This window comes from Gasterosteus aculeatus, chromosome 15 (genome assembly GCF_964276395.1).
Source record: "Gasterosteus aculeatus chromosome 15, fGasAcu3.hap1.1, whole genome shotgun sequence".
Taxonomy (NCBI): Eukaryota; Metazoa; Chordata; class Actinopteri; order Perciformes; family Gasterosteidae; genus Gasterosteus; species Gasterosteus aculeatus.
This window is the reverse complement of record NC_135703.1, coordinates 14,838,096-14,864,765: the sequence shown is the minus strand read 5'-3', so window position 1 is coordinate 14,864,765 and position 26,670 is coordinate 14,838,096. Positions and strand designations below refer to the sequence as shown.

Sequence of the window (26,670 nt, the reverse complement as noted above, 5' to 3'; positions counted from 1 at the left end):
AAGCACTTAGTTAACCCCATAGTTACCCCGAACTCCTCCCATACTCGCTGCTTTGCCTCCATCACGGCAGAGGCTGCTGCCCATCGGGCCTGTCGGTACACTGCAACTGCCTCCGGAGTCCCTCCGGATATCATAACCCGGAAGGCCTCCTTCTTCAGTCGGACGGCTTCCCTGACCACCGGTGTCCACCACGGGGTTCGAGGGTTACCGCCCCTTGATGCATCTAATACCTTGAGGCCACAACTCACTGCTGCGGCTTCAACAATGGAGGTTTTGAACATACACCACTCTGGTTCAATGTCCCCTACCTCCACAGGAATGTGAGAGAAGCTCCGCCGGAAGTGTGAGTTGAAAATCTTTTGGACCGGGGCCTCCTCCAGACGTTCCCAGTTCACCCTCACTACACGCTTGGGTTTACCGGGTCTGTCCCGAGTCTTCCCCCATCCTCTGACCGAGCTCACAACCAGATGGTGATCAGTTGACAGCTCTGCCCCTCTCTTTACCCGAGTGTCCAGAACATGCGGCCTCAGATCAAACGATACGATTACAAAATCGATCATTGATCTTTGGCCTAGGGTGCTCTGGTACCACGTACACTTGTGAACATCCTTATGTTCGAACATGGTGTTTGTTATGGACAATCCGTGACTGGCACAGAAGTCAAGTAACAAACACCCGCTCGGGTTCATATGCACAGACAACAGTCAGAGTCCCCACCCCCCCCCCCCCCCCCCCACCCAAAGGCGTAGGGAGGCGACCCTTTTGTCCACTGGGGTAAACTCCAATGTAGCATCACTCAGCCGGGGACTTATGAGCATCCCCACACCCGCCTGGCGCCTCACACCATGGGCCACTCCGGAGTAGAATAGAGTCCATCCCCTGGTTTCAGAGCCGAGGCTGTGCGTAGAGGTAAGCCCCACCAGATCCAACTGATAATGCTCCACCTCCCGCACAAGCTCCTGCTCCTTCCCCCCCAGAGAGGTTACGTTCCACATCCCCAGAGCCAGCATCTGCCGCCCAAGTCTGTTCTGTCTAGACCCTCCACTGTCACTGCCACCCTTTTAGCAGCGCACCCGACCCCATCGGTTTCCTCCACAGGTGGTGAGCCCATGGGAGTAGAGGCTTGGGCTGCCGCGTCACTCCCGCGGTAAACCCGCCCACCAGATGCTCGCTGTCGGGCCCTCCATCTGGGCCTGGCTCCAAATTGGGGCTCCGGGCTTCCTCTGGGCCAGGTAACTCCTTCCCTCTTCCGTTTTTTCATAGGGTCTTTTTGACCATTCTTAGTCTGGCCCCTCGCCTGAGACCACTTTGCCAAGGGTAACCCTACCAGGAGCACAATCCTCCCGACAACACAGCCCTCAGGGTCATAGGGACACACAAACCTCTCCACCACGATAAGGTGACGGTTCCCATATCATCACACAAAACCAATTGACAATGAATACATGTCATTTATACCCGCATTGTTTCCACATTGAGGATTCAATTATTATTTCTTCTTTCTTTCATAGAAAAACCATTTTTAGTTTAATAACATTAAATAGATTTTTATTTTATTTTAAGTAGAACTAAAAAGTCATGGTTCACATTAACTGAATATTCTAAACTTAATGAATATTAATATTTTAAATGAAAGAACAATTTATCATTGTTGAGAAGCCAAAATAAAGCACATTCAACAAAGGCCTCTTTTTAAAGTACAACGAGACAACTCCGATTACATTACTGCATGTTTTGTTCCAGGAACGTAGCCTACTTTTGAACTCTATGATGCACTGCTATTTTGAGTCAATACTAGTTGTACAAATCCTATAACATTTACCACAATGTCCGCTCTCCAAGTTCAGCCAAACACCCATTCCCCTGTGCTTCCTACTTTAAGATGGGGACATTTTACATAACCTAAGGCAACATTTTTTCAAGTAAATACTGCTCACGCTTCCTCTCTTGGAACGCAGTAATGAATCTGCAGTAATGAAGTTAATTGGAAAAAGAAAACAGAATCATTTGAGGCTGAGTTTAAAGAGAACATGCATGAAGATGCAGTGCAGTTATCATGGTGTAGCTGGAGGCCTTTCATCTAATTCAAACCTCTATATTCCTTTGTCTTCTTGAAATGCGTTAAGTGTCAGGGATGTTGCGTGGGGAAAAAGGCAGGACTCAAACGCAGAGTTTGCGGGGGGGAAAAAAGGACTTTAATAGTCAAAATGCAAAAAAAAACGCAAAAGGCCAATGGGCAAAACACATACAAGCACCAGGGGAAAAGGGCTGGCAGGACCGAGGAACATCCAGGACAAAAGACAATGACGCGACAAGTGACACAAGAGACACACAGCTTAAATACACTAGGAAGGTGCAGGTGATTGGACACAGGTGGAAACGATCAGACAATCACAGACGATGACGAGAAAAGGCAGGAAGTGTAGTTACCCAGGGAGACAAGAAGCAGAAAACTACAAAATAAGACAGAAAATAAAACCACACCGTGACATTAAGGTTCTAAACAAAAGCACATAATCCAAATCCTGGTGAGCACATTCAATAAAGAATCAACAGAGACGCAGTGATGATACAGAAACAACAGGTCCATCTCCTCCCATTTAAGCTCCTTTGAGATGTGAGATTGATCAATAGTGTAAACTCAACCACATGATACTTTTAGGTATTTCGAGGTTCCTGCAAATATTATTCCACATAGTGTCACATAGACCAATATCTGTTTATTCATTTCCACCGCAGGCTGAGTCAATTGTCCCCATCACGGGGCACAAATTTAATCTAAAGAGGACCCGGTAAAAAAAACACACAACTGTCTTCTTTCTAAACACATTCTCACTCCCAAATCCGGCAGCATGGATAGTGGCCCTATGCTACAATCTGATGTTCTCGACCCTCCCCCCTTTTGCACGTGTCACTTTCCGCTTGTTAAGTACATCAGCATCATCATCATCATCAAAGAAAACTACTTGTTTTTGCAAAAATTGTAGTTGGTTTTATTCAGGGAAACAGGGTTTTAAGTCAAATTGTCTACGTCTGTTACGTAGTTATGTTGCCAAAGTGACAAAAGACACAAGTTACATAACTCATTTGAGTTAAGTATCATAGACACAAACGGCTCGTTGTTTTTATGTACAAATCCATGTCCAATCCATTATTCGGCATGTTGACGTGATGGATTAGTCAAGGGAGGGTAACTCCTGCCTGGTGTAAAGTAAGTGCTGTTACTCTATTGGAGCTTCATGTGGCTCTGTAGAGTATGAGGTTGCAAAGTAATAATTAAAAAGTGAAAGGAGTCATGTGGTCCCTCCCGCTGTGCCTTTCATCCCCGTTAAGAGTGTAACGCTTCACGTGTCAAAGTTTTCTTCACTAAAGCAGGTTATTTATATTGGTCTATAGAAGCCTTGTTAAATGGATTTGTAGTTTATGATATGATGCCGGCGTGAGGAGGACAGGAATGACTTGAGGATCAGCCATGGAGAAATCTGGCATTTATTACACGGTTATTAGACAGGATTAGTTTAATGTGAAGACATACCATAGAATCAAAGCCATGAAAGAAAATAAAGTTACAATATATAATGAGGAATTATTGCGTGGGTTTCTTATCCATCCCTTTCTGCCAGCACGGTGAACATCTCCATGGTCCCTGAGAGCCCTGATTTCTCCCACCGCACAGTTGCAACGCCACTTCAATCAGCACTGTATCATTAGGGAACTCTGCAACTGTAGAGCTGTAACCTCTAAATTATTCACAACACTGAGGGGAATTGGGAGGATAACGCGGACTCAAAGAGTCAACAAGAGGTGCTGAGCATGATCGAGAGAAGAAGCAAGTGCAACAGACTGCAGAGATAATGGAGGGAACTATGGGAAACCAAATTGGCTGATGGAGGGGAAAAGAGAGTGAGCAGCTACAGCGGCGCACAGCGCTGAAGCTGCTTGGAATAGCTGTCGGCTTGTTGTACTTCTCCCTTCTGATGTTCCTCCGGAGGACCGTTTGTGAGCTGCTGATGTGTGGAGATGCTTCTACTGCACTCAGTGTAAGTATGAATACGGGGATCAGCAGGGAGGGGGGCTGTTAAGTCAGCGGCGCTGTTGCCTTTATCATTAGGCAAAGTATTTCTGTGTCGTTGTCACATGCTGCGATTTGGGCTCTTTGGGAGGCGTTGGAACAAGGAGCAGTCATAGTTCATCCCCGGTGTCATTACTTCTAATTAAACTTCACTCAATTATCTAGTTTTGGGCCTCGCCTATCACATGAAAAACCCAAACTATTAGCTCACCTTAAAACAGCTCATTGATCAGCCAGTTAGCTTACGTCTGGCCTCATGGTTCTAGGGTTTGAGAGCATGATACTTAGTTCATTGCAGTGGTTTTACTTTACTATTTCTAGTGATCAACAACCATGTAGCACAAACGTCGGCACCACTAACTAACTCCATCCATATAGGAAAGCGCAGCTGCCACAATCAAAATAAAGATATTGCATATAGTACAGATTACAAAGTGTATATATATAATATATATTATATATTTTTTTGTAAATAAAACTCCTAAAATCTGTACAGTATGCAATATATTTATTTTGATTTATATATCAATTAGATATATTTTTTTTTTCTGTGTGTGTGTGTGCAACATCTCAGGTCCAGTTTAGTGCAACAAACAACTGTCCTCCACATGGTTCCTCGGTCATGTTTGTGATGGCATGTCGTTGCACCCTCCCTGGCTCACTGTCATGTGTTCGCTCCTTGAGTCCGCAGCCTGTGCTCAGATAAGCTATCTGCTAAAAGACTAGTCAATATACGCAGCTCCATTAGAAGACGTTGAGACGATTGCTTTAGAGAACAGAGAAGAGAAGGTTAGTTATCTTGTAACGACTGAATGGTCTCTCCAGAGGCCCCCACCTTTCACAAACTCCAGGAGGGAATTATCTTGATTGGCGACCTTACTTTAACCCCTTTTTTCTGAGAGAGACAAGGCGTTACAAAGACTTCAGAGGATAACTGTCCGGCACTTACCTCATGCTTTCAGAAAACGGTTTACAGGTGATCAATTTACAGCTATCTGCAGAATAAAAAGTAACGTTTGTTTGTTTTAAATGAATGTTATTGGTCACCGCGTCGTTGGCCTCCTCCAGACGGCCGGACTGAGGATTTCTCAGTAGCAAGATTGAATATTATTATGACATAACAATCATCTGGTGACTGAAACCAGCGAATGCTGGTGAGTGATGTCGATGGTCGGCTGAAGCAACCTGCTAATGAGCAGAGAACAGCGAGATGCAGCGTCATGTTTTCATCTTCTCCTTCACTTTCACCTATTGCCACTGATGCAGACTTTTTCATAGGCTCAGTTTCAGCTATTATAATCCCATATTTAGTTGGAATGCTTTAAGCATTCCAAGTATTGTTCTTCTAATCTTTATTCCGACTTATTCCTCTATTTCTTCCGCCGCACCTTTCAACTCCTTCATACTTTCAGCTATTAAAACCATTCAAATATTAAAATGTTCAGCTTCTTTCTGGCTTGGGGGCTATGACTTTTCAGCTTTCTACCTCTTAAGCTTGAATTTATATAAATCAATAATCATTAATATTTTAACATGGTTTTCAAATGGAGTTTGTATTCAAATCCTCTTCAACTTCTTCAACTTTCAGATTTTTCAGCTTCGCCAATCTTTCAGCTACAGACACCATTTCAACTCTCAAATGTTCACACAAGTCTCAACTATTTTATGAAAAAAACTGCTTCTTGATATCTATTGTACTTTTTTCATAATCACTGATTATGTTTCACTAGTTCTTCGCTCCGTTTCTGACTTTTACATGAGTGTGTATTGCGTCTGCTAGAGGGGGACCTCGCAGGCTAGAGTGTGGGGCAGCGCGAAAATCTGGTTAAAAAAATATGGAACTTCTGTCCTTACAGCCAAAGTATACACTCTAGAGGCTTCATTTCTTCAGATTAATGAGGGTATGGTTGTGCTGATTGGATTAATGTGTTCATGGAATCCCAGAGTTTTTTAGTTTTGGCGCAAGGAGTGTTTGAGTGACACAACCTCTGGCAAAAGCCCCATAGGCTCCAATACAAATCTGCCGACATATTTCTCACAAAAATCCACAAGGTACACGTTTTGTCAACGGCCATAGGAGCCGTATTTATTACCGGACAGACATAAAAACACATCCACGCGTTCGGTAGAGTCTTGGGTCTCATACAAACGCCGTATTTTTTAGATAGCTGTTATAGTTTTGCGCTGGTTCCCATTTGTCTGAGGTGTGGATTCTGTGTAACTTGCAGCCATGTCTCTGCATTTTGCAGCCGCACAGGTGCGGCGTTGTCGTGGTTACGAGCACTCACACGCTGCAGGATCTGTCTGTGGCTCACAGCTGCTCGCTCCTTGTGACCTGATTAGTGGAGTCACATGACGCAGCTATGCTTTCTGTCAACAGACCAATATGATAAAGACACTCGCCCCCCCTCCCCCCTCCACCCTGACGTCTTCTCACTGTTAATCACTCTCAGTCAGTCAGTCTGTCTAATTCTCCTCCCCTCTCCCTCTCTCTCTTCCTCACCACCATTCCCTTCCTCACCCCCTCACCCTCCCTCCCTCTATCTACACCCCCCCACCCCACCCAATCCAATAGGTGCGCCGTTGTCGTGGTTACTCGCTCACACGCTGCAGGATCTCTGTCTGTGGCTCAAAGCTGCTCCTTGTGACCTGATTAGTGGAGTCACATGACGCAGCTATGCTTTCTGTCAACAGACCAATATGATAAAGACACTCGCCCCCCTCCCCCCTCCACCCTGACCTCTTCTCACTGTTAATCACTCAGTCAGTCAGTATGTCTAATTTTCCTCCCCTCTCCCTCTCTATCTCTTCGTCACCACCATTCCCTTCCTCACCCTCTCACCCTCCCTCCCTCTATCTACACCCCCCCACCCCACCCAATCCAATAATTTCAAAATAAAAGCCCCATGGAGGGAATTTTTACTGTAATGTCTGTGATGAGGCCTATTAATTAAAAACTTTTAAGTGTGAATAACAAACATTCTGTCTCCCACTACGAATATTACTCGTACTTCTAGTACTACAACTGATACTTCTACTACCATACTGCTAGTATTTCTACTGCTATTAATACTACAACTACTACTAATGTTATTACAAATACTACTATGGCTAATAGTATCAGTATTCCAGCTGTTTCTACTGCTATTGATACTAAACCGACTTCTACTGCTAGTACTAATACCCAAATTACGACTAACATTACTACAAACAATTTTAAACCTCTTTTTATTCATCTCAGCTTTTGTTATTTCTGTACTTTTTAAAATTCATTTAAGCTCCTGCAACTTCTGTTTTGCAATATTTCACATTTATTTCAGCTGTTTTCATTTCTGCTTTTTAGCAAATCTATTGAAATTCCTTTCAGCTTCTCCCATTTCTGTATTTTCAGCTATTTAAAATTAATTTCAGCTTTTCTAATATCTTTTATTTCAGCAAATGTATTCAAATTCCCTTCGAGTTTCTGTATTTTCAGCTATTTTTAAATATTCAGCAAATGTACTCAAATTCCCTTCAACTTTCTGTATTTTCAGCTATTTTTAAATATTCAGCAAATGTATTCAACTTCCCTTCAACTTTCTGTATTTTCAGCTATTTTTAAATATTCAGTGCAGCTTTCAGCTTTTTGCATTCCAACGCATTTTCAGCAGGAAATGCCTTTTCTAGTTATTGTTGGAATGCATTGAGATGCATTCCAAGTATTGTTCTTCGAATCTTTATTCTTCAGCTTCTTCTATTTCTTCCGCGGCACCTTTCAACTCCTTCACACTTTCAGCTATTAAAACCGTTCAAATATTAAAATGTTCAGCTCCTTTCTGGCTTGAGGGCTATGACTTTTCAGCTTTCTACCTCTTATGCTTGAATTTATATAAATCAATAATCATTAATATTTTAACATGGTTTTCAAATGGAGTTTGCTTTCAAATCCTCCTAAACTTCTTCAACTTTCAGATTTTTCAGCTTCGCAAATCTTTCAGCTACAGACACCATTTAAACTTTCAAATGTTGACACAGGTCTAAACTATTTTATGAAAAAAACTGCTTGTGGATATCTATTGTACTTTTTTCATAATCACTGATTATGTTTCACTAGTTCTTCGCTCCGTTTCTGACTTTTACATGAGTGTGTATTGCGTCTGCTACAGTGGAGAGCTCGAGGCTAGAGTGTGGGGCATCGCAGGAATCTGGTTAAAAAAATATGGAACTTCTGTCCTTGCAGCCAAAGTATACACTCTAGAGGCTTCATTTCTTCAGATTAATGAGGGTATGGTTGTGCTGATTGGATTAATGTGTTCATGGAATCCCAGAGTTTTTTAGTTTTGGCGCAAGGAGTGTTTGAGTGACACAACCTCTGCCAAAAGCCCCATAGGCTCCAATACAAATCTGCCGACATATTTCTCACAAAAATCCACAAGGTACACGTTCTGTCAACGGCCATAGGAGCCGTATTCATTACCGGACAGACATAAAAGCACATCCACGCGTTCGGTAGAGTCTTGGGTCTCATACAAACGCCGTATTTTTTAGATAGCTGTTATAGTTTTGCGCTGGTTCTCATTTGTTTGAGGTGTGGATTCTGTGTAACTCGCTGTCCTGTGTCTGCACTTTTGCAGCCGCACAGGTGCGTCGTTGTCGTGGTTACGAGCACTCACACGCTGCAGGATCTGTCTGTGGCTCACAGCTGCTCCTTGTGACCTGATTAGTGGAGTCACATGACGCAGCTATGCTTTCTGTCAACAGACCAATATGATAAAGACACTAGCCCCCCTCCCCCCTCCACCCTGACCTCTACTTACTGTTAATCACTGTCAGTCAGTCAGTCAGTCTAATTCTCCTCCCCTCTCCCTCTCTTCCTCACCACCATTCCCTTCCTCACCCTCTCACCCTCCCTCCCTCTATCTACACCCCCCCACCCCACCCAATCCAATAGGTGCGCCGTTGCCGTGGTTACTCGTAAACACGCTGCAGTATCTCTGTGTGTGACTCACAGCTGCTCCAATGACGTGATTAGTGGAGTCACATGACGCAGCTATGCTTTCTGTCAACAGACCAATATGATAAAGACACTAGCCCCCCCTCCCCCCTCCCCCCTGACCTCTACTTACTGTTAATCACTCTCAGTCAGTCAGTCAGTCTAATTCTCCTCCCCTCTCCCTCTCTTCCTCACCACCATTCCCTTCCTCACCCTCTCACCCTCCCTCCCTCTATCTACACCCCCCCACCCCACCCAATGCAATAGGTGCGCCGTTGCCGTGGTTACTCGTAAACACGCTGCAGTATCTCTGTGTGTGACTCACAGCTGCTCCAATGACGTGATTAGTGGAGTCACATGACGCAGCTATGCTTTCTGTCAACAGACCAATATGATAAAGACACTCGCCCCCCCTCCCCCCTCCACCCTGACCTCTTCTCACTGTTAATCACTCAGTCAGTCAGTATGTCTGTCTATTTCTCCTCCTCTCTCTCTCCCTCTATCTCTTCCTCACCACCCCTCCCTTCCTCACCCTCTCACCCTCCCTCCCTCTATCTACACCCCCCCAACCCACCCAATCCAATCATTTCAAAATAAAAGCCACATGGAGGGAATTTTTACTGTAATGTTTGTGATGAGGCCTATTAATTAAAAACTTCTTAGTTTGAATAACAAACATTCTGTCTCCCACTACGAATATTACTCGTACTTCTAGTACTACAACTGATACTTCTACTACCATACTACTAGTATTTCTACTGCTATTAATACTACAACTACTACTAATGTTATTACAAATACGACTATGGCTAATAGTATTACAGCTGTTTCTACTGCTATTGATACTAAACCTACTATTACTGCTAGTACTACTAATACCACAATTATAACTAATACTACTACTAATATTACTACAAACAATTTTAAACAAATTTAAGCTCCTGCAACTTCTGTTTTTAGAAAATCTATTGAAATTCAGCTTCCCCACTTCCTGTATTTTCAGCAGTTCTTTAAAATAATTTCAGCTATTCTTATGCCTCTATCAACAGCAATTTTTCACTATTCATTTCTGTATTTTTTTGCAATATTTCAAATTTATTTCAGCTGTTTTCATTTCTGCTTTTTCAGCAAATCTATTGAAATTCCTTTCAGCTTCTCCCATTTCTGTATTTTCAGCAATTTCAAATTCATTTCAGCTTTTCTAATATCTATAATTTCAGCAAATGTATTCAAATTCCCTTCAACTTTCTGTATTTTCAGCTATTTTAAAAAGTTCATTTCAGCTTTCAGCTTTTTGCATTCCAACGCATTTTCAGCAGGAAATGCATTTTCTAGTTCTGTCTTTTCCTTCAAGGATTCAAAGATAATTCATGGCCATCATGCGACACAAGGTCGCACCATAGAAATTGGTGACAAACAAAAAGAGCAGAGCATTCCTGTGCTTATACAACTCAAATAGCATCAGGAGGAAAGCACACAGCAGCAACAAAACAATACTCTGGTCAGTTGGTCGACATATTAACATTGAAAGTTCAACATCATTGATGTGAACAGATCTGTCAGCTACAGGTGATAATCTACCCACGGTTTCAGTTTGTGGTCGGCACAAATGATTCCAGTGCCCACGCTTCCCCCGATAAGTGCATTCTTTCATATGACGCGATTTTTCACTAATCAAGACGTAAAAACAACAATTCAGGGCAATTGTGTAGCAAATGAATGAGCGCATGTCTGTGCACCGCCATTGGCAGTTTTTCGCCTCCCCCATCCATTATTCTCTATGCTCCTCTGTAGACAGTTTATTCATGATGGAATGTTCTACGGGTAAACCTGCTCACTCAAGCTTACAAAATGGGTTTTGTCGTAGAACTGTCATCCATTTGATGCAGTGCCACCATGTGCTTCTAATACTGAGACATGAAGGTCATTCGTGTCCATGTCTGGACATAGCCGTCACTGTTCATTTCTTAATTTCTCTAAAAGTATTTTGGTCTGATCTAAGTCCTGATGGTCGGCCAATACAACATCAGCTTCACCTTAATGTGAAGCTGAAATTCAAATTAAGATGGAAGTTTAGCATTCCAATCTAACAATGTATTATACTTGTCAATAGCAACATGAGAAATTCATTACAGTCATTTTAATCCTTCTTAGTTTTAGTCACATTTAATAGCCATATTAAACTCCTTCTCAGGCCCAGGGACCCCCTGTGTTGTGTCTACAGCTGCATAATAGTCTAGCTTGCAGTATGTAGGTTGTCCATTAGCAGAGGTGTCAAAAGTATTCACATTCATCACTCAAGTAGAAGTACAGATACTATGGTTTAAAAAGACTTCTGTAGAAGTTGAACTCAAGCTTTTTACTTAAGTAAAAGTATAAAAGCACTGGTTTCAAAACTACTTAAAGTATAAAAGTAAAAGTAATGTAGGAAATTCCATTAAGGACAAACTCTTAATATGTAACCTCGCTCACAGAACATGTCAGTCCATTACAATGTGATCGAAAGGTGCCTGCAGATCACGTGACCTGCCGTTGGGATGGTGGAAACATGGCGATACTCAGAGACACAATAAATGACACGAGTCAGAGGACGGACACACACGTTGTTCCCATTGATTAAGTAGACTGCAGTGTCTCCCCCAGGTTTACTACGTCGTGGGGGGGGGGTCTGACTTTTTACCGGGTGGGGGGCGCACCCCTGTTTATAATGATGGGAAACACTGAACTGGCAGCGGTCGGTTATCAAAACATTGGCCAAATAACCAGTATGTTCAGGCTTCTTGAGCAAATACAGAATCCCTTTGTGTTCATTTCCAAAGCCGCATTAAGACACACATGACTTTATTTAATACGCTGCACTACTTGTAAGTCGCTGTGTTGTGACAGACTCTCAATAAAGTTAGAAAAAACTGGACAAACCCACGGTCATGAAGATACTCATTTAACGTTTCATAGAATCTGCGTGAGGAGGAGGAGGATCCATGTCGATAAATACCAACTTTCCACCGACCACTTTTCCTACCCGGTGTGACTCCGATCTGCCGGCGCATCACGGAGAAAACCAATCGTGTGTCTGGATGGTAAATGTTTATACTTCTCATCCAACCACAATCAAATTCACTGTCCGGATAGCGCAATTTATCTGGATAGTTTTTTTTGTGTTTTTGAACGACGACAAGCCGGAAGTAACGAGGCGTTTTTTAAATGTAAGAAGTAGAAAGTACAGATATTTGCATTAAAATGTAAGGAGTAGAAGTAAAAAGTAATCTGAAAAACAAATACTCCAGTAAAGTATAGATACCCAAAATTTCTACTTAAGTACAGTTGACACACTGTCCATTAGATCCCCCTCCTTGGACAGGTCTGTAGGATGTGGAGGAGGAAGGGATCTAACACATCTCTGTATCTCCATTTCCACCCCATATTTACATAAAAAACATCACACATATCTCAAACTATTAACAAAATGCGTGTGCCTGTGTGCATGAACAGTGTTTACGTGTGCGTGTAGGCTTGTTGTTTGTAATTGTATGCATGGATGTATCTGTAAAATGAATCATTTGTTAAACAGAACAGTGTAGCAATCACCCACAAAGACCTCCCCCCCCCCCCCCCCCCCCCCCTCCCCGAGTCACCAGAATGAGGCTACCCATCTCCATTCAGTTTGAGGAAAGCACTTCTCTCTAAAATGAACCTTGCTCTATTTTGTTATACTAAAAACCCGCTCAGCAAATGTTTGGGATGCTGGCAATGAAGGTCAAAGGAGGTCAAAGACAAATGGTTTTAGGGTCACAGTAGAATCCTGTACGGCCCAAAAGTCAATAGCGCTCTCTTCATGTATGGGATGAGAAAGCTGCTCCTTCAACGTTTGTAGCTGTTGGCTGACAGACGGCTTTGGTCTTAATGGCCGACTCGTACTTGCTTTTGGGAAGAACCGAAATCTTGGACGCATTGAAGACGGGGTTGTCTCTGGTGCCTCCCTTCTCTCTTCTTCGTCCTCATAAGCATCATCCTCCTCCTCTGTGGTGATATAGTTTGAGCAATGTAATATTCTGCTCTTCTCAGAAGCTCCTGAATTTGGCTGTCCTCATTTTCAATGAGGGTTTCAGGTGAAACAGTTGGATCGAGGAAGCATGCAGCAGTGGCGAGGGGCGAGAACTTCCTCTCCTCTGAATATCGCCATGATCCCATCGTCCGATTGGCAGGTTGCAAGATCTGTAGTCACCTTCCTATAATCTTATAGGAACATGGTGATATTCAGAGGCATAGCAACGCTAAAACAATAGTGGGACATATGTATCGACCGGCCATGCTGAATGAACACATAAAACGAGAACCCATTTTCCACTGAGGCTAGTGGTCGGACGGGGGGGGTAGTTGTCAGTCCGCTGGTGCTTTCTGTCCGCTGGCTTCGGACGTTGGCCAAATGACGCGTTTCACGCTTTATGGCTTTTATCCCTTTGGGTTTATGGCTTTTATCCCCTTGGGTTAAGATGTGTTATTAAGACATCACTTTATTTAAGACCACCAACATTTTCGTCTCGTCTCGTTAACGAAAGTCAGAATAGATTTTTTTTTTTTTCAAAGATCCATTTTCGTCACGTGGTCTGGACTTAGACATGAGAAAAAGATTGTCAACGAACATTTTTTGTGTTGTTTTGGTCGACGAAATTAACATTGTTCTGCTGCCTTCCTGCCTCCTTGCATATTCTGGAAAGTGGTCCCATGGCGTACTTGTGTGTATGTTTTGAGGGCATGTGAAACTGACACTGACATGAATCCGTGGTTGACTTTCATGTGGGTTTGTTTATTTGGTCGGGGGTTGCTTTCATCCTCTTTCATTTTCTCTTGGCGTTTTTGAGTTACAGAATAATTAGCGTAGCGCAGAAATGGCAGATAACCGCATTCAGGTGTGACTCACATGAATATACAAAATATTGCTTACTTGAGTGCAGGCGAGAGTTTTGGTCCTCAACATCATGTAAAAGCCTCACGATTACTGAACCACTCTCCCCCCGGTATATTATGATCAAACAGTTAATAAGAAAATGTCTTTGTTATTCATTGCCTGTGAGGCATAGCAGTGATGGCACAAAACTATGTGGTTTTCCTAAACGTTTCCGTTTTTTTTAATCAGTTTGGCTCAGCTTGAGAAAACAAAATATCTTTTAAAGTTTATTTAATCCATTTTGGCCGAACAAACACAGAATTCTGCCAAAGACTTGTCCCCCTATGCAAGTCGATCCAGTTTACCTCATCTACCCTCTGAATTATGGTGGAACAGATTTTGCCTTCATCAGATAGCATTCAAATGTGTCGTGTTTGGTTTGGAGAAGTGGCATTCATTCAGCCGGGGCACGTCAGGGGGTTGAATGCAATCTGCACTTCTGTCGACATACTGGCTTACGTCTGTTGTGCATTATACAGTTTGACAGTCAAAATCAATGCGGCTTAATAAGGAGAGATCCGATTCAGCAGCAAATCTGGACAGAGCCACCCGACACTCCCCCCCCCCACCCCGCCGACATCCCCAGCCCTGACACCCCCTCCCAACCCCCCCCCGCGCAGAGTAGAGCAAAGCATCGTCAATTTCATCCTCCCCCCCCCCCCCATTGAAAACCCACTTTGATTCAAAACCAATGGCAATACTGGAAATGTTGTTAACATGGAAAGCAGTTTCCGTTTTCTCCCCTTCCTGCAGTTTAACTGCAGGTACGTACAAGGGTTTATTTTTAATGTCACGCAATAGGCTTGAAGATGTAAGGCTTGTGACTTGGTCACCACTGTGCACTGTTCATACCGTACACACTATGGCTGTTTTGTCAGCCGTTTGTGTTTTTTTGAGGGCATTTTAGAAATTTCCAAGGGTCTGTTCTTCCCTTAGTTATATGACCCGATGCGTCCATGTGAGATTATTTTTGATAATATTTGGCAAATTCCCGCAGCCACATCAGAAACTAATTGGCTTTGGCATTTTACAAATTGGTTATGATTTTGAACTAATCGCTCGCTCGCCATGTTTGACGTCTCTGTGGTGTCATTCATTGCCGTTGTGGAGGATTGTGTTTACCTCCACGGTCAGAAATATGAAACTTAATCGGGTTACATTCAGACGCATTCATGATGTCGAGACATGATGTCAGAAATATGCAAACATAAGCAATTTTAGAAAAACTCCACTGCAGCGCCCATCTTATTGTTAAACTCTACTTGAATATATTTACGTTTTCTTTTCCTTCAAATTCTTCCAATGATTTAATTAGCTATCTGTAATGCCACTAAAAACGGTGATGAAAAACTAACCAACCACATCGAGGTGTGATGGAAATCCCTGAAGCAGAGCCATTGGACACATTTGTTTTGGAGGAGGGGGGGCTAATAAAGCTAATAGAGAAGTCAGGTTGGATTTATATCATCTCTTCATGCTGTGTGATCAGTGATGTTGGATTACCACAGTTATGTGGAGACTTCAAAATGAATCGTAGGTCATATGGCAACATCTTACTCTGAACCCTGATATGCATCTACTAAATTAACAAATTAAAAAACGATAAAGCTCCACTTCCTGTCCATACCTTTACACCCCCCCTCACTCTGCTGAGCTCATAGCTGAAGATCAATAACTGCACCAGGCAATAACAACAACAACAACACAGTTGGTCTAAAGATATTCATTATTTTGTTTTTATTATTAGAAAGTATAGTATAGTATGAGTGATTCTTTTCTCAATGGCTGTAATTTGTGCAGAGCAGCACAAGTGATGCATATAAAAGCTTTTACAAATACACTGTCTCACACACACACACACACACACACACATCACTTTAGATCCTTTCAATCCATTCGTTCCTCCTCTAACCTTAAATAAAACTTCATTCTCTAATTCTTAATGCGAACGTGAGGAATAGAAAGCTGGCAAGAAGGCTTGAAGGCTGAACGTGCACAAACACACTCATGAGGCGAGCTATATCGTTAGTCTTCCTGTCTTGCACCAGCTTAACTCTGACTATGTGTCCAAAACGGCCTCACAGCATTGTTAGTATTGATGGATGATGTTGCAAGATAATGCAAACCAGATCCCAGCACACAAATACGCCCTAACGTGATTAGGATATATGCATCCTACATGTTCACAAACAATCGAAAACAAACACACACTCCCAATAAAAAATTAAAAGTGCTACATTAGCCAGAGCAGCGCATTAAGGGAGCAGATGAATAGCATTATGAAAAGGGAATTGTCAATTTGCAGCAAAGATTAGTTGGCTTGAGCTGTTTTGTTTCTCACAGGTGGAAAAGAACCTCGCCCTTCCCGTCATGGGAGGAGCTTTTACCAAACAGCAGTCTGGACAAAGGTCGGGTGATTAGAAATAACCGTCCGGCAGCCAGCACACAAGGCAGCACGATGAGAATGATTAGCATATCACATAAACAATTTGTAACACTAATCATTGTCCATTTATGAAAATTACCCCGCCAAACTGCATGCTGGGTACAGCTCACAACGAGAAGTAACTCGTCGCTGCATGAAAACACGTAAAAGAGCGATACAGGAGACCAGAGATGCACCAACACAACTAGTGCCCAAGAGAGGAGCTGTGTCTGTTTGGAGGATTTATGATTTGGAAAAATCCGATGTAAGTTAAAAAACGAGTCATTGCAAAGTGGGTCGCGCTGCACAAACAGCGGTTCAGGAGGCCTATGGTCCTATTTGGCGTCAATGAATCGCCAGAATCATACAAAATACCCTGATATGAATTTTTGGACATAGCGCCCAGCCCTACATCCACATTCAGACCACGGGTATCTTATTCCAGCATAAGCATTTCCCATTCATTTTCATTTTATTTATTTCTATTAGGAGCCCTGTGCCTTGCATGGTATACCACTAATTAGGTCTAAATGTTTGAGTGATGTGCTGTGGCAGCTTTGCTCTGAGCCGCTGCTCAGTTAATCACTGTGTGCAGACACAGCGTAATGAGACATGAGAGCAAAGCAGCGGTCCAGGATACTTGTGTTCAGTTTTACCGTAGAGGGGGAGAGAGATATCAGGTTAACGTTGATCATTTTAGATAGTTTTTTTCTAAATGCAGGCCTTCCGCTCAGCCAATAAGGCAAGTCAGGAGGACCAAATGCATATGACACAGTCAGCAAATTATTTCAAGATAATCAAAGAGACAGTGGCAGCCCTTAGCTGGGGCTTTGTTTCCTTTCTATCATGGGACATGGCAGGGAGCATGCTCCACTCCGTGTACTGCGGTGCCTTAACATCACTTCCCATCTGGTCATCACCTCCCTCCACTCTGACCGGCGTCCGGGTAAAGCAGGGAAGGAGCGGACGAAGAGAGGAAAGCCAACATATCATTAAACAAAGTGGAAACACATCAGAGGGGAAGCTGGCAGAGATGGTAATGCGAAGCCTGAGCACAGACATTGGGGAAATCACAAAAGCTCAGTGCCTGTTTGTGTGTGCATTGGCTAATGTGTGTTTGCTGTTCTCTTACTAACACAAAGCACAGAATAAAGCCCGCTATACACACTATACAGTTTCCTAAAAGGTAGGGCTTGTTTCTCAGAAAAGATCAGCGAACCCCTCGGACATAGTCATAATTCACAAAATTGATAAAATGCTCTTGAAAAAGAGTCAAAGCTAAAGACCATGAACACAAGGGCAGAATGTTTTACTGAGGTAATTAAGGAAGGAGTGGGGTCACCTTCTCATAAACCTTTATGGATATTGGTGTTGCAGCCAGAGGAGTCATCCCCTGCTGGCCATTAGAAGGGTTAACCTGTCAGACACAGATGTTTTTTTGCCAAAAACATCTGCGAGAAGCAGGAACGCAATGAGACTGCGCTTTGTGTTGTAGAGCTTGCTAATATTTATCTGTGGGTACGTTATTTTTCTTCGGAGATGTGGATGTATTAACGGCATGGATGGCACATTTCAAATGGCGAAACAAACTTCTGTTACAACGTGCAACAATGCCTGAGCTACTGCGGGGGCACTTTCACATTCAAGCACACAGGACGTTAGCAAACGTCTCCTTCAGTACTTTAATTATCAGCCATGGCTGCAGTGTGCGTTGTGCATGTAGAAGTGTCGTCAGGGAAGTCATTTTCTCTGCTATGTCTCCGACAGTGAAGGGATGGTCAGGAGACGGTGGGAGGGAGGCAGATTGTTGATGAGCTCGGAGCCAAAGAGAAAACAGCACAATTTGCGTAATAGAATTAGGGAGAGTTAAGCCAGATGAAGCCAGCCGCTGGTTGGGGGAGTACAGGAGTCAGCACAGCGCTGCGGCTCACCAACACACAGGAACTTGACCCGAGTGTGTCTCCCGACTGCCCAGCGGCCGCCGTCATGCCCTCAAAGTGCAGTCCGACTCCACAGCAGCCAGAAGCTGCCGAGTGAGCCACCACCTCGCACCTGACTGCCTCCACTACACCAAGGGAGTCTGGGGGAGGGGACGGGAGTGAAAGGAGGGTTGGAACTTCCACGCATGGAGGGAAACCTTGAAGCTACAATGACGGCTTCCGCCGAAGCTCTGGCCCGTCCCTCCCCCGGGCCTTCGGGCCCTCGGGTGGAGCACGCACGGACGGCCCAGGCCACCCTAACCGCAGACCCCCGCGGCGCATACGGGTGCCTCTGTCAGCCGTGGTGTCTGCTGGTCGCACTGATCCTACTCCTGCTTTCTCTCCTTGGCAGCTGGGCGGTGGTCCACCTCACCCTGGGGACGCACGCAGGGTCCCCCTTCAGGGTCTCCGCCAGCTACGATCAGCGGATTCCGCAGGATGACACGGCCACCATCGAGCCCCACTTCACCACCAACTGCACCATGGGTGAGTCGGCCCGGCCGCGTTGCTCCGTTTAGAAATGAAGATGCCGCTTTGCTCTGTACTCTGTTGCTCTGTACTTCGATGTGTGAGAACTACTGATGACGGGTTTTTTTAGGAATCTGTGTAAACTGACCTGTTCAAAAGACTAGAATAGAGTATTTATAAGCTTTTAATAAAACGTTTAGTTTGTCACTCTTTCAAAGACTAAAAAAACACTTAATGGATAAAAAAATGGATACAAATCTGGATCGTCGATCTGTAACTGCACAGCTTCATTCTGTGATTTTTTTCAACATCATTACACCATGTTGAGCAATGCAATTAGTCGACTGCTAGACTGAAATAATAACCTTCACCGTCATCGGTTTGATTATTGTGAATGATCACATTTCCTCCGAGCTCCCCGCCGAAGCAGAGCAACTCACCTCAACATTTCAAGCGTGCGTTACCAAGGAAATATGGATAACATCCTTGTTTCCAAGGAGGTGCCGTTTAAATGGAGTGGATACTGTATGTATGTCATTATTTTTTAAGCAGCATGCAGATATCTGAATGTAGTCGAGTAAATGTAGTCTGAAGATGCTTCATTTCAGGCTTCTGTAAAAAAGGTTACCCGACTTGTTTACCAGACCACGTTAGTCTGCTGAGCTCACATGAAAGGGAATTAAAAAGTAAAGGATGACCGAGAAAAGTGCCCCTCCAGGAGCACACTAAATGAAATCTTAAATTGGCAGCAATGCTGAAATAAGATTCCTACATTTATAGAAAGTAGTTTTTCGGACTGAGGAAATTACTTTTTTCTAAAACTGGTTTTGCAATAACAGTGATGGAGGCAGTACGCACATCTTTTTTAAAGTAAAAACATAACGGTTCAAATCCTACATTTATAAATGTGTTAAGTAAAACAAGTTGAGGTATTAACTTCAAAATGCTCAAAAGTATTTGGATGAGACAAGAAATAAGTGTTTATCAAGTGATAATTCCTCCAACATTTTCTGGTTAAAAATGGTTAAAAAGTAAAAATCCATAAAGAGATGTTTTTAAAGTACCAAAGCACTTAAAGTGCTACTCTGCATGATGTATAAAGATCCTTGAGTAAAGAACAAGAACCTCATAGTTGTAGAAGCTGCTGAGTGTGCACTTATCTTTAGTCACCCTGATATAATCACGCGCCTCATTGTGCCTGCAGGGGAACTTGCTGAAGGAATTATAAAATCCCACTTTGACAATGAACAACAGCAAGCAGCCGCACTGCAAACTGAATGATATTTTAGGATGATGAAATGTTCACACATTAGAATGGCTGCTAACATCCCCTGTTGCCTGCGTTTGCACGGGTGATTCAATATTCCCTCTGGAAGGTACAAAGGTTATTGAAGACAGGACGGTATTGAGCTCTCTGGTCGGCATGGATATCGAAGCAATACAATAAATACACATATTTAACATATCAACATTGTACAGTTTTAAACTAACTAACAGATCTTTCTTGACCCCTGCCCTTTAAAACCACACAGATCGTCATGGTAACAGGCCTCTTATTGAAATTGAGTTTTTGTGAGCCTGTGTCGTATTATCCTCAGTCAATATTTGACTCCCGGTGAAGAAGGAGCAATTGCTCAACAAGGAGGACACGTAAAAATGTCATTTCATCCAGAGTTTCTCACAGCTGCCCCAAAGAGGCAACAAATCAGCAACACCCGACCCCCATTACATTATCTGGGTTTGGTTTGCTAATTTGAAAAAAAGAGAGGGAGAGAGAGGCTAAAAAACTCAGCTCACATGCCAAACCATTTCATATTTCTTCGACGCTGACTCAACCCTGCATAAAACTTTAAATCCTGCTATCACCTGTGCGATGTGCTATTTTACAACTAAATCCCTGGCCTTAAAGTGCAAGAGAAATACAGGAGAGGATAAAACTGCTCAACATTGAGAAAGCAAACGGGGCTGAGACGTGTCTAATTGCTCTTGATGGCGGCTTCACTGTGTCCCCGTCGTCCAGGAAGCGAGCGCAGGGCTGCTCCAGAGAATAACAGGCACCACCTGGGCCCCCAACACCCACTACACACAGCCCACTCCCAACTAAGCCCTAATCCGTCTCGCCATGCTCGCCGCGTGGCATTGCCACATTATGTGGTGTTCTTAACCACTACCCCCCCCCCACGCCCCCCCCCCCCCCCTCCTTCCAGCACCTGTCACAAACCGGGGCTCGAATTACTTTCCCTACTCACCTTAACAGGTCTGTGGACACTCGGTGTTCTGCTTTTTCTCTGTGGTGCTGTGCGGAACATTTCCCTTCACACTTCCTGCAGTAAATTAGTAAGAAAGATCATTTTAAGAGAGAGAAAAACTAGTGAAAATACTTATCAGTATCAAAATTCACCCTGTAACTGTTATCTTCAATCTGAATGAGAAATTTCACAACGGCCATTGCCTCCCTCTTAGTTGTTTTGTGGAGCAGCAAGGCGGCGATTAATCAAGCAAGTGAAGTGCAAGGAGATAAAGTCAATACGGGATAAATAAAAGGAGCGGTGTCCCACCAAACGCTTCTGCTTTAATTAACTCATCAGTCACAGGGCCAACAAGCAATACAATTTGTTTGCCCCTAAAGTGACTTGTGTGGTGGTGTGCCTATCTCTGGGGCTCGTCCCCCCCACCCACGCAGGAAGCTACAATCCCGCTTATTGCTGGTACTTTTTTTGGCAGTTGTAGCGCAGCCGCAAAGACATCGCAATAATTCAAGCGTGGCAAACCTTTCAATGACACACTCAACCCCCTCCAGCTTCTCGTCCTGGGAGTAAACAGACACTAGCGTGATGACTGACAAGCTCATTACCAGATTGTGTCAATAGCAGATTTGACTTTGCCTCCGTCATGGCGCTGTGGCCAGGCAGAAGGTCACATTTGCGTTTGCACATTCTAACAAGGTTCGTCCGCTGAAGAGCACATTCGCATTTGCGCTCTCTTGTCAAAGCTGTCAGAATTCATTTTTTTCCCCTCAAATTGGACATGTAGCCAAGACAAGGCAGCGGCAAACCATGTGGGAATTTGAACCAGTGACCTTCCCTTCAACGGCCCATTGCCTTAACCATTACACCTCTGCCGCAGCAGGCCTGTAATGGAGCGTTGCGGCGAGTCTATACTTTGCAGGTGGATACACAGCAGCACGGGGGGAGCCGCCGGGGCCATCAATCATGCGCGGCCCTGTGAAGGCGCTGGAGGAAATGGGTTTGGAGGCAGCTGGCGGACTGGACGGAGTGTCGGCAAGGTGGAGGGACGGGGGGAAATGAGCCAATCAGTACCACGGTGTGGTTCTGAAGCTCGCCTTTAAATATGCAGAACGTATCCCACATAAGCTTTTAACTGAACGAGGATCTGAAATAAGACTGTCACAGCATTGTGAGAGCACATTTATGAGGTCAAAGAATGTCAAAAATTGGAGAAACTTAATAAAAGTTGAGGGATGTCACAAGGTGACGCAGTGGCCCCATAAGGGAGGGTTATAGAGTATAACGTTCCTCGTCTCTCTTGTAAAGAGTCATAAGCTCCGCTGCTGCTCTTCAGTCCCTCGATGTGCACGTGTGCCGACTGAATAATGTCGAGCAGGTGTGCAGAATCTGTCTAGTGGTGCATCAGGTCAGTCCTTGTCGTGAGCCCAAGGTGGGATGTTCCAATGGGAAACACGCATCCCGTACAGAGAGCCTAGGATTTATCTCCTGCAGTGTCCGTATACTGGATTCGCACACTTAATGATGTTCTGCTTCGCAAAGCAAAACGCAAACAAACCAGCCGGACAAGGAGAAAATGAATGAGGGAAGCCAAGAGGCCCAGGGTAACTCTGGAGGAGCTGCAAAGATCCACATCTGAGGCGGCAGAATCTGTCCACAGGACAACTATCAGCCGTATACGGCGATTATGGAAGAAAAAGAAAGCCGCCCTTGAAGGTGAACCATAAAAAATCCTGTTTGGAATTTGAGGGAGACACAGCTGACATGTGGAAAAAGGTGCTCTGGTCAGATGAGACCAAAATGGAACTTTTTAGCCTCAATGCAAAACGCTGTGTGGTGGAAACCCAACACTGACCATCACCCTGATCACACCGTCCCAAAGGGAAGCATGGTGGCAGCATCATGCTGTGAGGACGCTTCTCTTCAGCGGTACAGTGTAGAAGTCGAGCAAACGAGCAATAGTAACCGAACGCAACAACGACGCTGCATGCCGTCAAAACGACGAGCCTCTCAACTGTCAGAGGCGAGAGAACCGTCACAACCATTCCGCACATTCTTGCTCATTATCTTTGCTGAATGACACTGATTAGTCAGCTGGCGTTGCTTTTGAATGAAATGAAATGTGTCCGTTAGTAAGCAAAGATCTCTAATTTGCAGTTTTCAGTCATTACCGGCATCAACTGGCCCACGGACCGGTACCGGTCCGCGGCCCGGTGGTTGGGCAGCCCTGGCTTTGACGATCAACCTATTGGGCGACCTGCTCTAGAACTTCTTTATAATCAAAAGAGACACATACTGTATGCGGGCTGTAGGAAATGGGATGGGGACATTTTTTGCCATGATTGGCCAAATTGATCAGGGGTCTGTAAAAGGATTTGCTGTATTTGTTTGTGCGGACCCCATCTGAGATCCAATCTGTAAATCTCACCTGCTAGTATTTGAACTGTGTTTTATGATTTGTTGAACTGTTAATACTGATTGATTAAATGTTCAAAATTAATATTTTGGACATTAATTCCACCAAAAGACGGCGAGTTCAACATCCCCAATTACGCTGTACTCGCAACAGGGTATGCTTCTCTGACATTTGAATTTCCCATTGCCGTACAGGTTAAAAGTTAGTTAATAAAATCCAATAGTGTTCCTATAGCCAAAACGGCAATCAAATGATGGTTGCACATGAACATTTTTTACATAATTATAATATAACCTTTAATTAAAGTAAGGGCAAAAGCTGAGGTTTTCATATTCTTATTTAAAGCCTGCATTATGTGAATGTGGTTGGGTATATAAATAAATACATATATATATATATATATATATATATATATATATATATATATATATATATATATTTTTTTTTTTTTTAGACAGTTTGTGAAACAGCAATGCCATTTTATAATGACATGTTTGATGAGGTTTGAGTGAGAGCAGGTGGATACAGCATGAACTGGTTGGTGCAGGAATTCCTTGACACTCAGATTGTAGATTTAGTGGTTAAAAAACATCCCAGTCTTGAAAAAAATATGAATAATCTTACTATATTAGATTAATAGAAACACCAGGTAGCATATTAATTGGCTCTCTACAATCCATTCAAACAAATTGATGAGCATCAACAGTGCCACCACACGCACAACAATGCATCAAAATACAACAACGCACACATTCAGGTCTGTAGACCAGAGGCCATTTCTACACAGCCCAGCATTTCCTCTTTTTATTTCCTCTTTCTTTACTTTTGATTTGCTCCAAAGTGGAGTTCATGTTCTGCCTGTGGGTCTGGATTAAGGCATCTCGGTTTCATAAGTATAAGAAGATAAGAACGTTAAAATGAGACACTTCAGGAGCCTTTGGGGGCAATCATAACTTCATCTACCTGCCATATTAACTTAGGAGGTCATTTGATGGACATTTGTTGACGATGGAAGACACAACCTGCCGAGACACGGCCCCGTCCGGCAGCACCGCGCATCCCACCTCTATTCGGTGGGCCGCTCCACACAAATGGGCTACAAACTGGCTTTTTGTTGCCGGCACCTGTCCAAGGCAATCTACACATGCAGTTCCATTTTAAGATATAAGTGTGGAATGGCCCAGGGCAGAGTGTTCCCAGCATACATATACCAGATGGAACAGATGTCTAAATCAACCCTGACCTGGCAGGGAGGAGGACATTTCTGGATATTATAGACTAAGCACCGTTGAAGAAAAGTCGGTCATTAAGATACAGCAATCCTAAATCTCATTTTAATGCTGCAGAGGGCATATTTAGTACTTATTCTGGCCATTGAGTGACCTCAAAAGACAGGCTTTACTGTGTTGCATGCTGAAGTCTGCAGGATAAATATATTTCATGGACTCGGTCTTGAGCTCTAGAGAAGACTCACTAACTATTCTATGACCTTTACTGACTTCGATCTATGGCTGCTGCGGACTTCAACAACGTTTAGTGATTTTATATCCGTAGAAAATGGCCTCTGGCATTTACCGACGCCTGTTGAGGTGATCGTTAAGTCAGGGATGTCAACAAAGCCATCATTAACAAAAGGCTTGTCGTAACGGAGGAGTAAAACTCAGTTATTACTGTCTGAGATGAAAATATCAATTACATAGTTTGAACCTTAAATTTAGTGCAGGGTTGATTTCCCGTTTGAACTGGAACCGATCCGGCTCGCTCTGTAACCTAACTGAGAAACATCAAGGAAAAGTTATCGCTGAGGAATCAAAGCCCTCCGGTTTGATGGTGATGAGACTAAGCAGAGGCCACCGTTTCTCCACAGCTGCTCACCTCTACGGGACGGATGCTTTGATGTCAAAGCTGCTTTGTCGATAACGCCGTATTTGGTGTGCGGGTTGGTGTGCGCCAAAAGCCTCCAAAAGGTAATGAAAGCCAGCACGTGATATTAGTGATTCAATACATAACACGCAATAGGATTATCCATCACAAAAGTGTGTTTCAAGCGGCATCAGGGTCAAATTGTCACGCTAGCTGTCCTGATTCTTGAATAAGTAGCCGTATCAAAATGTTTGTCAAGTCAGACCAGCAAAGTAAAAGATGCATGTTGGTCACGGTGTCCCGATTGACATATTGAATAAATATTCATAAATATTCATTTAATAGATTGTCATGAAATGTTATGAATAATCCCCCACAGATTGAGTCCGAATGACTTTCGAGATCCCCAAACCTTTCCTCTAGCAGGAGCTCTATTTTGAGATAAGCCAAAAAGACACAAGATACTCAAAGCAACGAGTATCTCAGTATCTCAACAATTGTTGGTTAGATTTTAGTGAAACCTGATAAATTGGTCTTTTTGGCTTATCTCAAAATAATGCCCATTGCCAAAGCTTTTACTTTGTGTTCAGTGCAAATTAGGAATAGTTCGAATGCTTACACTATAAATTAAGAAAGTACTTGCTCAATACGTATATTCATGAGAATTTTTGAGCGAATGTCCTCCGAATGGCCTGCAGCACAAGGGATCAATGCCCCTGCATCCGCCCCTGTAGTGTTGGATAATTGGTTGGGGATAGAAAAGTGTGTGGGTCGGGCTAAAATGGCTGTAATACCTGAGCGTGGAAGTCCAGTTTAAGTTATAGTTTGAAATGAGACACGGGCAGCACTCTCTTGTGTCAGTTTGACCCATCCATCCACTGCGACCTCCCCACCAGCAGACTGTGTTACTCCTTATTCCAGGTCATCTGTCATCATTCACCGTTCACCGACACTTCCACATTCATTCAATGACTTTTTTCCTGGAGTTGTATGTGTATCATACTCTTAATTGAAGGTCTATGAATAAAGACCAAGCCTAACTTCCAGCACCAGGTTAGCATTTTTATTGGCATTCAAAATAAATGTCAACGTGTAACCTCACTGAGCTGACTCACACTGTTGTTGCTTTAATGCCACCTTTATCTGCCACCTGCATGTATTATCCAGAAAGAAGCATGTTGCCTGCGTTGAATTGAGGGGATTTTTCTTTACAATACTTAAGTGAATGTGGAAATGAGCTCCTCATTAAAGTAATAACCTCCCCAGTAAATATTCTGTCCA

General features: G+C 43.5%; 1 protein-coding gene across 3 annotated transcripts in view; it reads left to right on the top strand.

Annotated features, from left to right (window-relative positions):
• Positions 1–26,670, top strand: part of alk (ALK receptor tyrosine kinase) — a 299,200-nt gene that overhangs the window by 211,449 nt on the left and 61,081 nt on the right. For all 3 annotated transcript variants that reach the window (XM_078089066.1, XM_040199092.2, XM_078089067.1), the window contains one exon: positions 18,749–18,882. In XM_078089066.1, coding sequence (XP_077945192.1) covers positions 18,749–18,882 — 134 coding nt within the window. The remainder of the gene's footprint in view (positions 1–18,748; positions 18,883–26,670) is intronic.